At 52.3% G+C, this 18,335-nt stretch overlaps 1 protein-coding gene across 2 annotated transcripts in view; it reads left to right on the top strand.

Annotated features, from left to right (window-relative positions):
• The first annotated feature begins 5,525 nt into the window (after nucleotides 1-5,525).
• Nucleotides 5,526-18,335, top strand: part of KLF8 (KLF transcription factor 8) — an 86,592-nt gene continuing 73,782 nt past the window's right edge. The window contains exons 1-2 of one of the 2 annotated variants that reach the window (XM_084639519.1): nucleotides 5,581-5,600; nucleotides 6,073-6,202. In XM_084639519.1, the coding sequence (XP_084495645.1) occupies nucleotides 5,590-5,600; nucleotides 6,073-6,202 (141 nt within the window). In that variant the 5' untranslated portion in view covers nucleotides 5,581-5,589. Of the gene's footprint in view, nucleotides 5,601-6,072; nucleotides 6,203-18,335 lie in introns of both variants that reach the window. The other variant, XM_084639521.1, reaches the window with a different exon arrangement.

The raw sequence follows: 18,335 nt of genomic DNA, 5'->3' as shown, positions 1-18,335 counted from the left end.
TGGTCCAATTCAACTGGTTTCCTGGCTCTGCCATTGAGCAGCATTGGAGGCTTCAGGGCCAGGTGTATTATTTGTATTTCCATAGCGCTGAGCAGCCCTAGTCATGGAGCAAGATTCCCTTGCATTAGGCGCTGTACAGACATAGAACAAAAAGACAGTCCCTGCCCCCAAAGAGCTTCTAAGCTGTGTATAAGATAAGCGGCAACAGATGGATCCAGACAGACAGACTGGAGAGTACAAGGGAACCCTGAGACAATCTTGGTCAGCATGACAGGCAGTGAGCTCAGCACGTCTGCAGCCTTGCTGTTGTCAAGCTTTCTCTAGGCGTCACAGCAAAGACAAGTTCTAAGGAGGGGCTTGAAGGGATGATGAGGCAGCTTTGCAGAAGCGTATGAGGCGCTCCTCCCACACACAAAGGGACCTGTTTGGAAATTTAACAAGCAGGCAATGGAGGCTGCCATCAGGGCCCATTGGAGGTAAGCGCTGAGTGCACGAAGCCCTCTTCCCACTGCACCTGAGTGCAAAGCTGTCCCCAGGGGTGCCTCCCTCCTGAGCCATGGCTGAGATTGATACCATTGGCTCCTGCCCTGGAGCACGAGGAGTGGGTCTCTGAGCCCAGCTGACCATGAATGCAGAAGCTGCTCTTGTGAGTGACAGGTTCTTTCCAGAATAAGCCCAAGCTATTGGTATCAATGACTCCCTGCAGCAGGCAGTGCCCCAGGTGAATGCCATGCTCCTGAACATGTGGAGGGGTGTGGGTCTCTTCACATCCTCACTGAACAACCCCTCCCCAATGTCCACAGCCCCTGTTGTTGGGACATGGAGAGACCTGCAGTGAAGCGCTGGTCCCCTGCAAAGTGGTTCTGAGCACACAGTTACACAGTTCCTGGGGACTTTCACAGGCCATGATGTTGAAGATACGGTGTCCTAGGCTTTGTGGGAACTCCACAAATCTGTGACTTGAGTCGTGAGCTTTATTAATCATGGCTATCCCCACAGCATGGACCCCCCAAATCCCATATTAGCCTACACGAGGCTCAGTGTAAAACCTGGGATGGCTTCACTAAGGGCCAAGATCTTCTTCGGTTGTTCCCAGTCAGGAATCTGGATGTGACATCTCCTGCTGCTAGGATGCTTCCCTCATAAACACGGCTGGATCAGCAGGCCAAGAACACATGATAGATGAGGTCTGGAGGGACAGGCTGGAAGGAAAGGGGAGTCTCTCACTCCAGACCCATGTTTGATCAACCTGCAAATATCATGCACTTTCCTTTCTGTTATGGCTGCATGGGGGGATTTGGAAGGTAGCACAGATTACAGAGGCCCACCCAAGAGCATCAGAGGAACTTTCCTCCTTCAGAGCCGCCTGCTGCAGGCCTCTGTAGGCCCATCCTGAGCTGGCCTGCCTTTGTCAAACACACATGCCCAAAGAGGGGAGCCATCGGATTAGCAGGCAACAGATGAACACAGGACCCCACAATCAGGGAGTCAGGAGGCATGGGAGGCAAGCAGGGAGTGCACTAAATGGAACCTCCCAACTAAAGCCTTCAGCCATGCCCCCTGTGACTGTCATCTCAATAGATCCCAGGGCACTTTTCATAAGCCTGTGGTGTAGCTAATCCCATTGTCCTGCCTGGACTCTCTGTATGATTATTACTTCTGTTGAGCGGAGATTCCCCCTTCAGTTTTACCTGGAGGACTTTTTATTTACTTCCCTTCCTGAAAATCATGGCGTGTCATTGCTGTGCTGCTATGCTCCACCCCCAGAAGTGGCTGCAGTTCAGTGGTTCATGCCTCAAGTGACTCCCTTTTGCACACTGAAGGGGAGATCTTCTGGCCAGTTATTGCTCAGTCTTATTGTCCTGACAGACAAAGTCCGCATCAGTGGAGATCTGGGTGAATGGCCTGTAAATTACCCCAGGCAGGGGAATTTTGCCATGTTAAATGAAACCAAAGTTTCAACGGAGTCCAAGGGCAATATGCTGCATTAAGCATCCAGTCCCCTTAACAATAGTGCAGTGTTGGTGCCAATGCTTCCACCCTGTGTCCGTGGCCCATTCACTCCTTGGCCTCTCTACTGGAGCACCAAGAGAACTCCTTAGTGCCAATAGTTTTGTTATGGAGTCACCTGTCCCAGATCATTTCACGTGAACTCTGAGCCACTGCTAGATGGTCACGTCTCTAGGTCTCCGCTCTGTATTGCCCAGGGCAGCAGCTGAACCAGCGATCTGGAGGTGAAAGGTTCTGTGTCCTATGGCCAATGACTGACTCCATAGTACAGGGCCACTGAATGCAAATCTTTATATGAAAGGCTTGATAGAGGAATGACTGCGTCAAGTTCTCTGGCCCTTGTTATGCAGGAGGTCGGACTAGATGATCAGCGTGATTTCTTCCCATCTGAAATTCTATGAATCTATGAAATTACAAGGAAAATTACAACAGTTTGCGGGGTTAAAAACATGTCCTCCTGCAGTGTCATGAACCCAGACAACACAGCCTGTTAGAGCTTGGGCACAATAAAGTGAGATGAGTTCCCGGCGTGACCTGGGGAGAATCGCTTGCCTGCTCCTCTGAGCCTGAGTTTCCCCACTGACCACACCAAGAGAAAGGGGGAGCTGAGTTCCCACAGGTCTGTAAGGTTCTGAGTTCACCAGAGGGTGAAACTGGAAGTGAAACTGACCGTACAGTCCCCATCTGGCTTCCGCATCTGCATCCCAGCCGAGCAGCTACAAAGAGTAAACTCATGGCAGGAGTGAGGAGAGCGAGCTAGAGGAGTTTAAAGGGTGTTAGGCTTAATTACTAGCAGTGACTGGTCCTGACATAGCCTGCTCCTACTTCCGAGTGCTTTGCACACAGCACCATGATTGACAGCAGTGCGGAGCACAGACAGATCTATATGCTGTTCAGCCTGACAGTGCCCCTTTAAGCCCTCACCACTCTTGCAAACTTCCTTAGAAAAGCAACTGAACAAGCACATCTCCAAAGGTCCAGGGTGTTTGCTCGCCAGGCTGGTTCCTCGAGCTCTCCCTGCTTCTCTTAGTGTGAGTTTCAGATGCTGGAAACACCCTTTGTAATGAAATGTGACTTGAGAGACGTATCCATGGCAACAATGAGCCCCCCCTCTCACCCCACCCAGGGGCTCAAGGTCCCCAGCTGCCTTCCCTCCCAGCCATGAGAAAGAACTGTTCCCACGGGTGAGGCCAGCTTCCCCTCCCAGCCCCAGGAGCCAGAAACTGCACTGTCAGCAGCCACATCTGTTGCACCAGTGGGACAGGGTGAGAACACCTCCCCCGCCTCCTCCACTCAGGAGCCAGATGCTGGGAGGACAGGGGAAGCAACCCAGCTGAGCCCCCACCTGTTTACCCAGGATCCAGACACCAATGAGACAGAGAGAGAACACTCCACCCTTCCACCCAGTATCCAGGCACCAGTGGGTCAGGGGAGGGGGGCAGGAAGCTGGGGCTTGGACCAGTCGGACATTCCTGGGCCCTGCAGTTTCATCCCTGGACACCTCCCCAAAAGGACAGAGGTGGTCACAGAGCAGAAGGGGCAGATAGGTCCCCTCTCCTGCCACTTCCTGTGGGCAGCCTCATCCTCAGAGCCATTGACAGCTGTCTGTCCATGCAGGCAAGCCAGCTGGCTGGGGAAGGAGAGCATCCTTCAGAGCCCTGGGAACCTGTGACATCAGGGGCGATGGAGGGTGGAGGGGCTAGATCCAGAGGGGGGTGTGGAGAGGTCACTGGATGACTTGCAGGGGTGGCCATGTGGAGGAAGGACTATCCCACCCAAGATGGAAATAAGTGCCCCCCACTTACCCTTTGTCGAAAGGTAATGCCATGCCCCAAGAGGACCTGTCTCATCTGATCTGGGTGGACATTCCCTGTATGTTCTACCTCAAAGGCATGAAGCCATGCCAGCAGGGCTGGGGTAAGCCCTCCTCTTGGCTAGATGGGAGACTTCTGAGGGAAACTCCCCTAGTCTATTACCCCTTACCAGGCAGTTCCCTAAACCACTGCCCCTGAGGCGGAGACCGTGTGCGCTAGTCTCCTGGCCAGAGCCCTAGACTGGGATCCAGGAACCCTGGGTTCTAGTCCTGACCCTGCCATCATCTCACTATTTGACCTCAGGACTAAGTCATTCCAGCCCAGATCCTAGAAGTTAGGAGCCTCAAGGATGTTGGCCTTCCCCTTTCTGTGGTTCAGCTCCCATCTGTGAAAGGAGACTAATCCATCTCCAGGGGGGTTGGGAGGATAAAATCCATTGACTATGCATGGCTCAGATACTATGAGGATGATGCCAATGTCTGGCTAATGGTGTCAGGGGGGTGGTGCTGCTTCCACCTTTTTGAGATGTAGAATTGAGGTGTCCTCAGTAGCTATTAATGATCCCTGGGCAATTAGCACCCAGATCCTCCATTGTGTGCTAGATGGATTCCAGTTTAGGCAGTTACATGCCACTTGAGTCCAGTGCCACCTGCTGTTTCAGGGGCTCGGTTGTCTCCTGCCCGAGAGCACAGTTTTGCACTGAGCTTGCTTTCAAAGAGCCACCACAGTTGCACCCCAGAGGCAGGTGAAAGAGACACCCCTTCTGGAACACCTGTAAAGTGCCCTCTGTTGAAAGGGGCTACCATGGAAATCAAAGAGCTGCAGGAGAAGCCTTAGTCTTCATGCCTCTTTAACTAGAAACCCAGCTTTTAGCCCACAGGGCATTAATTCCCTCTGTCCTTCATATGGGAGATAGATCGAGGTGCTTGGAGCAACTGTCCTTATTATTCCTCTGCGGATCTGATGGCAGGTGAATTGTCTGCCAGGGATGTCTCAGTTGAACTGGCTGCTCCAGCAGAAAGACTCATAAAAAACCATATATGCCTAGCTTGGTCAAGAACAGTAGCATCTATAAGGGCACAAGTGCACTCAGGGGAGGCAAAGCAATGTTTACATGGGGGCGGGAGGGGACGGACATAAAAAACCCATCTGATCTAGGCAATTTATTTAGCTAGCCTGAGGGCAGGAGGTTGCATGGGCCATGCCGCACCAACCCACTGGGCTGGGGGGAGCCCTGGGGAACCGCTGCCATCCAGCCTCTCTGCAGAGAGCAGCTCCCAGGCTAGCAAGGTGTGAGCGAGCAGCCGGGCTGTTCGAGCGCAGGAGAAGCAGATGGAGCTAAAGGGCTGGAAAACAACGGCCCCTCCCTGGAGTTTGCAGACACCACCCCTGAGCTGGGCACCGACCAGCTTCCTGCTCCTCCCACACCCAGCCCGGGCTTTGCTCCATTGCACATGCCCCCTCCCCCCTCGAAAAGTGAGCTCTAACGACCCAGATCTCGGGGGGTTGGGGGAGACGCCCCTCCTTGGACACCCTGTTCCCCAAAGGGCGTGGGAGCAGAGTTCATTGTCCTGATCTAGGCTCAGCGGTGGAAAGTCTCTGGACTCAGAAATGGGTGTGGGGGCAGGAGGAGGGTGTAGCCTTGGGGACACACCCCCCCCCCCCAAATTCAGTGGGAGCCGCGTTCTCCAGCCCGATGAAACTGAAAGGGGCCGAGCAAGGAGAACTAGCTGCTAGGGTGTCGCCGAGCCGCTCAGTCCGTCTTATGCACAGGAGGTAGGTGGAGTCAGGCAGGGAGTAGCAGCTCCATCCATGCAGCTCCCCCACCCCAAGGAATCACCCCCTACAGAGGCGATCAGGGGAAGGGGGGGGCTCCTTCTACCCTCCTCGGAAGGGTCCTGCAGCCTATGCGGACAGCGCTGGGCACTGGCCGTGGGGGTGGCCAAATGAGCCCAGGAGGGAGCCCAAGTTGTGCATTGCAGCTTTAAAGGGGCTGGTGATTGACAGGGCATGTAGCAGTGGATGGGGTGGAGCCGCTGGGTGGGGTCAGGGACAGGCAGCTGGTGAAAACGAAAAGAGAGAGAGGGGGGAAAACACAACATTACCCCCCACCCCCGCCCCTGCCATCAGCAAACCCAAGGCGAGGAAGAGGAGAGGGGGAAGAGGAGGAAGGCTGGGTGGGAGCAGAGCCTTTCTAAGAAGCCTAGAGCCTCCTCCACCCACCGACTCCACCCTCCCCTCCCTCCAGCACAGCTAAGCACCCAGAGCTCGCCCCGTGCCTGCCCGAGCCCAGGGGGAGGCAGAGGGAGGACCCCCCCCCCCGTGAGCGAGCCCAGGGGGAGCAGGAGGAGATGCACTCCGAGGAGCAGAAAGAGAAAGTAAGTCCCTTTCATTTTGTCTGTGGTCCCCCCCCCCTGCCCCCATGTGGTCACAGGGTGGAGGGGGAGGATCCACCTTAAGAAACAGCCTCTTTCTTGCAGATCAGCGGGAGTGGGGCCTGCTTGCAAGCCTCAGTGTCCCCTGGGGGGCGGGGGAGGGCTGTGCACACCCAGCCAGGGCACGGGAGCCTCTGCTGCCCCGCGCTGCGGATCGGGGCGCTGTGAAGGGGGTCAGGTTTGGGGATTTTTTTTTTTAATGCAGTGGACAAGGCAAGGGCTCCATCTTGCCTGGCCTCTTAAAGGGGCAGTGCACCGCTTGGGAGGGAAGGAGGGAGAAGTAGGTTGCGCTGGTTGGAAAGTCATTCCAGAAGCAGGGCAGAAGGAGTGGAAGCTCCCTTGGTGCCGAGTGAGATCTTTCCTTGCAGTCAGTGACATTGCTGGGCCTGCCCTGCACGGTAGAGTCTCCCTCTGCCCCCAGGGTGATCTGGGGTTCAGTGTGTGTGTGGGGGGGTGCCCCCTGCCACGTTCCCTGCCCTCCCATCGTTTGAGCTGCAGATTTAGGAGACAGATTAACCGTGCGTCGCGTGGTTTAACAGCTTCCTGAGCGTGTAGCAGTGACTGCTAGACACCTATGTGTCTGACAATTGTTTGCTTTTGGAGTGCAATGCAGTAAAGCGTGTGCGTGTGTCTCTTATTGATCTGGGCAAGTGGCCTGGCGTGAGTCAATCTGGCTAGAATGTCTGGGCACAGAATTTCAGGGGCACAGGGTAGTTGCCACTTGCCCTCTTGGTGTAGATGGCTATTGCATGAGTTAGCTTTCAGGCTGGGTCCTTGCAGAGTGTGGCAGAGATGCTGGCAAAGCCAGGTGCCCTGGCTTTGGAGCTGGAGCCAAGCTCAGGTGAGGGAGAGTGGTGCATATGGAACAGGTGCATCTCAATGGTATATCTTTCAGAGAGCTGGCTGTCTGCATCATCTGAATTGAGGCCTGGGGATAGCCGTTTAAAGGACCTCAGCTGAAAAATGAAGGAAAAAAATGACATGCATGTATGAATAAATGTGGACTCTAGGCATGTCTCTCTTGGCTAAACACTGGTGGGAAAACTACTGAGACATATTAGTAGAGAACATATTATGTTTTCATGCTGCCAATCAGTGCCTGGTCCATGTTCTGAATAGCTTAGGTCCAGATTTTCAAAAGTGACCAGTGGTTTTTGGGTCACCAACTTGAGACTCTTGGAAAATGCTGAGCCACCTGCCCTCTGAAAATCAGTCCCCTTCCAGCTGGGCACCCAAAATCACTTGTCACTTTTGGAAGCCTTGATTTACAGTCTTTGTTCCACACCCTGAAATTCAGAAAACTGGAGACTCATACAGCCATGTGTGTGCCAGTACTTGCAATGTTGTATAGTTCTACAGCTGGGGTCCATGTGAATTCAGACCTTCTTAACTAGAAGTGTGGTCCAGTGGCTGGACTGAGAGCTGGGAGCAAGTCACATATCCTCTCTGTACCACAGTTGCTCTATCCATAAAATAGGGATAATTGTTACCTTCTTGCCAGGGGGCTGATTGGGCAACTTAATTTAATTAGTGTGTTGTTGTGTAAGCACATTATAGACAGTGCTGAAACTTTAGTTTTAGGGTTAACTTCTTGGAATTCTTCCATCACCTGGGTGGGGAGAGGGAGTTTGTACACAGAAGATTTGAATGGGATCAGAGGTGGGAAGCCTTCTACCTCAGAAGAAGAGCATGGTGCCTGTTCTCGACCCTTGCATCTGAAGATGATCATTGGTGTTCCATCCTAGTTCTGACAGTGTGTTGAAAGAGAAGTCTAAACTCCTGATGCAGCCTTTACGATCTCACGAACTTCTGCTCCTGGACAGTAGAGTTATTTTCTCAGCCCGTGATTTTAGAAGTGTAAGGATCTCCTGTAGTGATTCCCTGATGAATCTCGCATTGCAGAGTTCCTAAAGCACCATTTCAGCAGAGAAGCTGGAGGCATTTACAGAGCAATCTGTATCACAAAGCATTGTAGAAAGGAGAGCAAATATCATTATCTCCATTTCACAGAGGAGTAGAGCCCTGCGCTGGGATTCAGGAGATCTCGGGTCCATTCCCAGCTCTGCCACTGACTCTCTGTGTGACCTTGGGCAAGTCAGTCTCCATGTGCCTCAGGTCCCTGTGGATGGTAACACTGCAGGGGGTGCTGAGGATCACCTTTTGGTACTGTTTTTGTCTGGGTGCTTCACCACAGCTGTATAAGTAAGTGCAGGCAGAGAGATTGTGATTTTGCTTTAGGTTGCACAGAGTCTCAGACTTCTGCTGTCCTTTTGGTCCACAGTGCTTCAGCTCCCAGTTAGGGACAGGTGGAACTAGTGTAAACAGGAACCAAAGAAAAATATATACAGAGTAGTCTTAATCACCGGAGAGCATAAAACTGGAATCCGGAGTGCTGACCTGCTTGCTAGTATATCGGATACTTGATGGCGTCTTTTTGTGATCACTATGGATGTGTGTTCTGTTTGCACCAGTCGCCCAAGCCCAGTCACACCTGTCATCCCACCCTTTGTAATTCACATATACATCTCTGAAGACAATCCACTGTAGCATCCTGGGATCTGAATGAGGGACTTGCTACTAGGGTTTAGATGGATGTTACCAGAGGCCCAGTTTCAGTGACCCAGATTCCCTGGTTTGACTGGAACAGGTACATTTCTGTGCCTAGTTGGCTCTTGGTGTATAGCTCTGTATTTGTTTGGTTAATTAAAAGGTGACTTGTAAATGATTATGACAAAAATAAAATATTGCGCTCATGCCTTTTTGTTGTTGTGGTTTTTTTTTTGTTTGGGTTTTTTTTGCAGCTTTTTTGATGGAAGAAGGTCAGCAAGCTGTATGCCTTTTAAATCCCGTTCATTTTATTTTTACCTGTACGGATATCGGGAAAATTAAGGCTGGCTTCCCTGGGTTTGCTGGAGGACTTGTTGGGAGATCTCAGAGAGGAGTTTTATTCTACCTTCGTTGAACAGACTGGGGATGTTTAATCTTCACAAATACTTTTTCTCTAGAATGTTAATTGGGCATAGAAGTTTAACGGGAGTCAACAAAAGCCAAGGTTGTAAAACCTCTGCTGATCCCCTCCCCTCAGTTACTTGCCTTTCACACTCATGTGAGGTTGTCACTGCCCTGGTTCTCTCCAATCCTTGACGAATCTGCTCTAGACAGCGATAGGTGCTGTGCTGGTAGCAAGGAGGTGGCTGGTCTATACTAGTGTTCCCACAGTTGCTACTGTCAGTGGAGCTGTGCTAGGATGGTTACAGATGAACTGCTCTCCAGTCATGTTATCTGCCTGGACATTTCCCAGTGGCACAGTCTCCTGTAACCTCCGTTGGTTTAACCCTCCTCCTTTCCTTGGTCATGCCAATCTGGTCAGGTGTCTTATCCATTCTTTTTCTACTCTAATCCTTCCATGTTTTACACTGTCTGTTTCCCCCAATATGACTGTCAAGCATCCTTCCAGCTGCTATGCTGGAGTGGACATGTGTCTCCCAGTCTGGTTGGTGGGTACTGGCCTCCTGCATTCTGAATCCCACTCTCTAAAGATACATTTATTAGTTTTCACTGTCAGCTGCAGAGACTCAGAGTCTAGCTCTCTGACTTCTAAGCGTTATGAAGCGTGGTTGCAAGAGGATGTGGCTTGCTTAATGAAATACCCTCCATAGGAATTTGATTCTAATTCCCGGAATGCCATTGGCAAACAGGGTGGAACTGAGGCTTTTAATTTAGTGTTTTGTGGAGCTAGGTTAGCTTTAAAATGAGTGCCCGGTTTTATTTACCTTGACAATGTTCCTATCTGTGAAAGGGCTCATTTGGGAGATAGTATGGTCTAGTGGTTGGGGTAGTGGACTAGAACTTGACCTGGGTTCTATTACCAAATCTGCCACTGACCTGCGGTGTGGCCTTGGGCAAGTCACCTTCCCTCTCTGTGCTTTTGGGGCAAAACTGTCTCTCACTGTGTCTGTACAGTGGATTGGGGGGCAGTTGGGTGCTGCTCAGATACAAGTAATGGGGCCTCATTTAGCAGGGCTGCCCAGTCATTTCCCCCAGTGACAGAAACCCAAGGAAAGCCTCTCAGTTAATAGAAATAGAGCCAATTCCAGCTCCCTGGGTTTTTCAGAGGTTTTCTTCAAAGATAGATTGGGTGCCCTTTTTTAATCTCTCTCTCTCTCTGAAGAAGTCCTAAAAGGTACTGTGACAGAGAGCGAAATGTCCTTGAAAAACCGTACTGAATTAAATTAAAGTATCTGTGAAGTCCAGTATATTAAATACAGAGTTGATGTATGAATGTGGGCTGGAATTGTATGTAACCTCTTGAGGGGGCAGATGGGATGTGAGCCCTGGGAAGCGTTACGAACATCAAAGGACTATACTGAGCTATGGGCCAGACAAGAATGGACTTTTGGACAGTGTCAAGTGGTTTGCCTGGGAATCTCTAGTGGGAGGAGAAGCGAATGTGAATTTTCACATCTTTTGAAGCTAATTCCTGAGGAGGGGTCCACTGCCTGTTGATTACCTGGCCCTGGAATCTGAAGATCGAAGGCCAAAGCTGTATGAAGGAAAGATTCATGGGAGTGCTAGTTCTGAGCTAAAACCATTCTGAACTTGTAACCGCAGGGCAAACTCCTTGGTGGGGTTTGAAGGACCCATGTTAGAGTTAACATGAATGTAGATTCTTTTACTGTTTTTAATATATTATCTCTGTAATGCTTTCACCTTAAGAATAAACGTGCTCAGTTAGAAAGAGCTGTATAGTAACACATAACCGAGGGCAATTACACTGTTCATAGCCTCTGCAGAGAAAGCAAAGTGCGGACGCTGGCCTGATTAGGCAGTTTGGCTTGCTGGGAATAACACAGTGTAGGCAGGGAACTGTGCAACCTGGAAAAACTCCAGTCCGGAGGGGAGAGACATACTTCTCTGCCTAAGAGAGGTGATGCCTGGGGGGCCAGGAACCTAGAGTGGGTGCCCTCAAGGGATCATGAAGGGGGGGCACAGATGTAGTTGCTCTGAATTGTGACAGGTATGTATATTCTAATATTTAAAAATGTTTGGAATATTGAGGCTGTCAAATCTAGGTTCTCCTAGCTTTTCTGGAGGACTCATGGCGGGGGAGGGGAATAGTTGGCTTGGCGATGACTAGTTTGAGTTCAGAGGAGCTGAATCTTTTCTTCCACACGTGTGTTAGGCATTGGAGTTAAACAGGTAGTAAAAAGAAACCAACAACCAAAAATCCTGAGATTTCAACATTGCTCAGTCTCTTCCTCTCTGTTGCTCAACTTTCACGTTGTGGACTCTTGTGATGGGACTGTTTTTGTGTTTCTCCATCACAGAGGCTTCCTGGGATAGACAAGACCTGAATGTCTAATATCTACCCTTCTCCGTTCTAAAGATGCAAAACAAGGGCATAAGCCCAATTTTCCCAGGTCTCATCAGTAGCATTGCAAACTCTGGAGACTACACGTTCCAACAAGCAGTGCTCCCTCTCAATCTGTGCTGCCAGGGGCTGGGGACATGCTTTATCTGGCACATGCTTGCAGCAGATAAATCCTGTGCCCAAGCCCCATACCCATGGATTCGTTCCTGGCTCGTGTAAATGCACGTGGAAGTTGTCATTGGCGTGAATGGATTTAAATTAAGGCGATCATCCCAAATGGGACCACTCTCAAGGCTGAACTACTTGTTTAAGAATTAGATGGCTAGACGCAGTCTTGCCTAGCCTCATGTAGGCAGGAGAGGGAAGCTGGGATGAGAACCTTTGCTGAGCTTCTGGCTACTCCTCCCAAGGCAGGTACCTCCTAGCCATCTGGATCTGTGGCTGCATGAACTGGAGCTGATATTTGCTACAACATCTGGACTATAATTCTTCCTCTGAGGTATGCCTTCTGGGACACGCCCAGCCTCTGTAGGCTTTAGGAACTGAGATCCTGAGCTTGCATTTTTTTTTAACTCCTTCTCTGCATGGCTCCTTTGCAATCTGTGGATGTCAAGCAATACCTGCTACGTACCATGGCACCAGAAACGTTGCCACGTCTTCCTAAAGAATGTCACGCTCGTTATGTCCAAGAATTGCTTTGTACCTCGCTGTAGTGCAGCCGCTGCTTGGGACTAGAATGGGGTGGGCAAACTATTTGGGCCGAGGGCCACATCTGGGTGGGGAAATTGTATGCAGGGGGTTGGGGTGCGGGAGGGAGTGTGGGGTGTGGGAGAGGGTGTGGTGTGCAGGAATGGGCTCAGGGCAGGGGATTGGGGCAGAGGAGGGGTGCAGGGTATATGAGGGGACTCAAGGAAGGGGTGCAGACTGCAGGAGGGAGTTCAGGGCAGGAGGTTGGGGTGCAGGACAGGTGTGGCAGGGGGCTTAGGGCAGGGAGTTGAGGGGTGGGATGCAGGAGGGGTTCGGGCTCCGGCCTGGCGCCTCTTACCTAAAGCGGCTCCAGGGTGGCAGCGGCACGCACCGGGGCCAGGGCAGGCTCCCTGTATGCCTGCACTGGCTCCATGCCGTGCCGCTCCGGGAAGCGCCCAGAACCACGACCCTGCGTGGCCCCGGGGAGGCGGCACAAGGCTCCCATTGGCCGCGGTTCCCCGTTCCCGGCCAATGGGAGCTGCGGGGGGGCGGTGCCTGGAGGCAAGGGCAATGCACAGAGCCCTCTGCCCTCCCCTTCCCCCCGGGAGCTGCAGGGAGAGCGGCACGGGGCCTGCGGCACCATGGGGGGCAATCCTGCGGGCCAGATCCAAAGCCCTGACGGGCTGGATCCAGCCCGCGGGCCGTAGTTTGCCACCCCTGGTCTAGAACCTGTGGCTCCTGGGAGTCTCTACATGCCATGCCTTAAGCTTGGGTCATTTAAAGCTTGCCTGTGCTATGGATTTTTGCACCAATGTAACTGCTGCAGGTCAAACCCTTAGTGAAAACACTGCATTGGTGATATATAGGTCTTGCTCTGCTTATGCAGGTTTAAAACAGGTGCAAAACTCCCCGGTGCAGGCCAAATCCAAACTGCCTCCTCCTGGAGGAGGTAATCTGGCATGGGTCCCAGGCCATGGCCAAAGTGAACAAACAGGAAGCTTGTGTCTGACCCATGTGATGCTATGTTCTACCTGACAGTCCTTGACCAAAGACGGCTGGTCTTCGCCAGTGCAGCCTCCATGGGAGACCTAGGGATTTCCAGCTGTTTCTTTTAAGCTTGTTGGCCCTTTCCTCCCATCGGGCTCCCCTAGGGTGACCAGATGTCCCGATTTTTGGGTCTTTTCTTATATAGGCTCCTATTACCCCCCCCCCCCACACACCCCCTGTCCTGATTCTTCACATTTGCTGTTTGGTCACCCTAGGCTCCCCACATGAGCCTCGATTCTCTTTGCAGCATTGCCCTTCACCGGCTGGAGCAGCCCACCTCGGTCACTGCTCTCCGGCTCCCCACAGTGTGTCCTTGTCGGTGTGGGCTGGAGTTCACAACCTCGGGATCCCTTGCTGGCATGCAGGGTGACATAGAACATGCCGTCCTGGGAAATCCGATCTCTGCTCTAAGCCTGCTGCCCTGCTTGCTCCGGGTCTTTTTTTCTTTTTTAAAGGGAGCTGAATGGAATTAGCCTCAGCCCCTCAACAAAAGGGCTCTTGTTGAGACGTACCAGTGTGCGTCCGTAGGGCCCAGTGCGTGCTGACTGGGGCTGGAGCGAAGGGAGCACCTTGGCTTTGCCAGAGATCACCAAAGGAGAATGGGGCTCTGCGACTGGGTTTTCTCTCTGTGCTGCCCTGTCTCGTTCTCGGGGATTCCCTGCTCCTTCCAGCCATTCCTAGCTGGCGCATGCTCCCATTTTATTTTAAATTGAGGCAAATATATTTGAACTCCCCAGTCCCTGTGCATCAGTCTTGTCTGCAGGACCAGGGTCCTGGCCATTAGTTCGGTGCAACCCAGCAATGGTTGCATGTGCTTTTTTGCTATGTCACCCCGAAATGGTGCCTCCTTTTTAAAAATCTGTTTTGGAGACAGACTGATATATAAATACATAGCTCTGGTGTGATCTTGGGTAAATCACTTAATCTCGTCGTGCCTCTGGTCCCCGTCTTCTGCTTGTGGTTGTATCCCTTTCTCCCGTTCTGTCTTGTCGTCTTTTAGATTCTGTTCTGTATAGGCTTTTGTGCTGCGTTCATCACTGTAGTGTCTGAGTATTGGGATTGTCAGCTCTTTGAGGCAGGGACTGCCTGTTGCTAGGTTTGTACAGCACCTAGCACAATGAGGCACTGATATTGGTTGGGTTTACTAGACTAATATTATTATTTTTGGTTTTCTGTAGTGCCTAGGAGCCCCAGTCATGGATATGGAACAAAAGACAGTCCCTTTCCCCCGAAGAACTCAGTCTAAGTTTTACCAACACTGTAATGCAGAATGCTCAGGTTAGAGAGGTGTAACCATTTGAAGGCAAATCAGATGAGGAGCTGGCAGGTCCTGCTGGAGATATTCTGTCTCCTTAGATATGAGAAGAAGTTCTTGGGGTCCTGGAGAGCAGAGTGGCTTCAATACTGCTGAATTGCCCTCTCATTCATTCTTAGCAGCATGGGGGGTTTTCCTCTGCGGGGGAGGGGAGGACAGGCCCCAAATGGAAAGGGAAACTTAGACGTGTTGTGAACATTTTGATTTGTTGGCAAATCCCCTGAACGAAATGAAAACTTTCCCATTTCTTTGTCCGTGTTCTGTGGCAAATCCTGACCCAGCTCTAGTCGAGGCTCTGTCTCTGAGCTGTGGCTGTAGGACATCGCTCTGCAGGACAGTTGGTCTCTGCCCACCATTCCCACTCTCCAATAGACTGGCACTCCAGAAAGAAATTAGGTTGAGCTTAAGCTTCAGCACAGGTGCTGCTTGGTTTCTTAGGGATGTCTTCATTACCATAAAAGCGGCAAAGAGTCCTGTGTCACCTTGTAGACTAACAGACGTACTGGAGCATAAGCTTTCGTGGGTGAATACCCACTTCTTCAGATGCGTCCGTGTAGGACTCTTAGTTTGGATCTGTAAAAGCGGCAAACACGGCTACCCCTCTGATACTTCATTATCCTACTTAACCTGGATTTTAGGTCAAACCCTCTCCCTCCACTACAGTCCACGTAGAAAACCTTTGACCTGGGTGTGGCGATGCTTTAAGCCCCGGTTTGCTGATCTAGCTGGGGGATAGAACCTGGGTCCAGTTTAACTTGGGCCGGACCCTGCCCTCTTTGCAGTAAGGAGACAGGCAAAAATCACTTGGGTGCTGGTACAGTCCTCCCCGGAGGATGGACAAAGTCTCCAACAATTGCCTGGGAAAGAATCCTGGAGTGTCTCAGCACAGAGCACCATGGTCCATGCCCCAAGACTCACGTGGGTGAGTGCAGGAACAGGGAGGCCATGGGACGTGGGTGGGCCTTTGCTCTGGAGGGGCTCGCACCATTGCTGGGCTAACTTGGCTGTGGATCAGCTGGGTTACATGTGCGGTAAAGACTTGCCCTTAGGCCTTGTCTAGGCTAGGATTGGAAAGGTGTTAGCCAGCATGTGTAGACAAGGCGATGTAAAGGTAAACACCTATAACGCCTCCCAAACCGTAGTCTTGGCAAGGCCTCGCTGAGCAGAAGGACGGTCGCCATGGACAAGCTGTCACATTTCAAAGATGACTGGGTAACCTCTGCTTTGTCTGTACCTGAGGCGTAGGCGGATGTTCCCTAGCAGAATGGTCCCTTCCCCGGCAGTAGCTGGAAACAAGGGAATGCTCGTGGGAGGGCGCTTTGCAGAGCGGTGAGCATTAACCCCAGGTTTGGCCTGGTGTATTTTTCCTGCTGCCATCAAATGAAACCCACAGGACTTGGTAACTGTCCAGCACTGGATGGCGTGACTGTGCCTGTGCCCTGTGTACTGAGGCACTGGGCAAAGGCCACCTAGCTCCAGAACGGGGGAAGGTGGGGTGGATTGGTTGGAGTCCAAATGTTCCTGCCCCATCGCTTCACACCCAGACTGAACCCAATTCAAACCTGAGGGGGATAAATAAACTCCATGAACTTCTCTGTTCATGAACTTTGCCTGCCTTCATTTTGGGATCGCAAAGCACATTCCAAAACATGACTATTCCCACGTTACAGATGAGGAAACTGAGGCACAATGAGGGGAAGAAACTTGTCCCAGGCTGCAGAGCGAGTACTTGGCAGAACCAGGCCTGCTAACTTCCAAACCCAGTAGGCGAGAGGTTCCCATAGTGTTAGTTTCTGCTGCTTGGTGTTTGGCTGGGCTTGGAAATGCTTCTGCTCCCAAGACAGCAGCTCTTGGAGCCTGGTCAGAAGCAGGAAGCAGTATAAAAGATTCACTTTCCAAAGCAAACTTTCCTCTGAACCAAGAGCTGGTGTGGCCCAGTGGCTAGGGGATATGGCGGAGATTCAGAAGACATGGGTTCTTACCCCAGCTCTGCCTGCTGGGTGACTTTAGGCAAGTAACGTCACCTCTCTGTGCCTCAGTTTCTCCTCCCGTGCCCTGTCTGTATGGACTGAAGCTCTATGGGGTGGGGATGTCTCATACACTGCAAGCAGATGCAGTGTTCTGCACAATGGGGCCCTGATCTTAGCTGGGAGTTTCTAGGTGCGTCTGCAACAAGAGTAAATAACAATGATTAATGTCCCAACCCTGTGACGCCTTTCTGAAAGGAGGCCAAACTCTGTCCCCGGTACCAAGTGTACATGATTCCTATGCTGCACACCCCTGACTGTCTCTGGGCCTGTCAGCAGCGGACTACTCCAGGGTCTTTGCCAGCCTCTTTCGGAGCCGTTTATAGGCGTATGCAGCCTGTGTGACATTGAGACCTTGCAGCAGGCCCCCGTGGGGCTCGCAGATGTCCTTGGCGAAGGGGAGCCCCAGCAGGGAGGCTGCGCTCTGGCTCTTGCCACCGTGCCTGCCCCTTTGAAACAAAGCACTTCGTGCTGCAGGAGCTTTGGCATGGGGTGAAGAGGTGCTTCCTGCTGGGCAGCAGGGGGCAGTAGAGGTCCCAATGCCACTCTTGGGCAGGCCTGGGTGTACCAGTCCAGCTGGTTTCGTTGCCTCGGTGGAATATTGGGGCCAGGCTCTCAGAGGATCTGACTCTTTGAACAGAGGGGTGTGTGTGTGTGTGTGACCGTGACCTAGATCCCAGCCTTGCAGTTCGGGTCATCTCCAAAATCCACCCATGTTGGTGTGAGATCTCAGCCCAACATAGTGGCCTCAGCTGGGTTTCTGGAGTCGTTTGATCCAGGAGCGAAAGACCCAGGGGATTAGAAAAGGGACAGAGGAGTCATTTAAGTCTAGGCCGTGCCAGCCCGAGCCCACCAAGTTGCCGTGGCTGGGGGCGTGAGGAAGGATATGGTGGCCTCCCCTCAGTCTGCTGCGGAGAGGTGTCTGCTTCGTGGTTAACCCCTTTCTGGCTGTCTTGGCAATGGGGCCAAGGAGCTGGGTCTTGCATGGGGATGTGTACTCTGCCAGCCGTGCTGTATGATGATGTAGGGTCTCCTAGGCTCTTCACTGAGGACCTCTCACTAGGGCTCCGCTCACTTCAACCTGGCCTCTTCCCAACTCTTGTGCTTCAGGGCACATGCTGCCGGCTCAGGGAGGGATTTGACACCTGGTGGGCTGGAGGCTGCCCCTTCCTCTGGTCAGAGTCAGTGGGGCTGGGGGAGGGAGGGCAGCTGCTCTGATCCGATTGGGCCAAGTGGGCTTAGTCTCCTGCTTCTTATAGGTATAAACTGGGGGCTTCCCCTCTGTTGCTTCCCACTCAACCCCAGGCCCTGCACCGGGGGTGAGCGCCCCTCTCTGCTTCTGCAGCCACACTAGGTTAGGCTTTGGGGTCTGTCAGGCAGACGCCATGTGAGCTGCTGCTTATCCTGCCAGCCCTGGGTCTGTGTCCACTGTACCATCCTCCCCACCCCCTCTCCAGCTGTCAGCAGTGAGCCCGGGCTGCTTTCTCCCCTCCAGCTCCTCCCCAGCTGTCTTTTTGGGACCCCAAAAAAGGGCAGATTTTCTGTGGCTCTGGAGCCAAAAGAAACCGTCCCCAGGAGAGCACCTGCCTGGGCCCCATGCTCCCGCCCTCCCCTCTCAGCCTGGGATTA

This window comes from Lepidochelys olivacea (genome assembly GCF_965140295.1).
Source record: "Lepidochelys olivacea isolate rLepOli2 genome assembly, chromosome: 9".
Lineage (NCBI taxonomy): Eukaryota > Metazoa > Chordata > Testudines > Cheloniidae > Lepidochelys > Lepidochelys olivacea.
The sequence above is the reverse complement of the archived record's forward strand: the minus strand, read 5'-3'. Positions and strand labels throughout refer to the sequence as shown.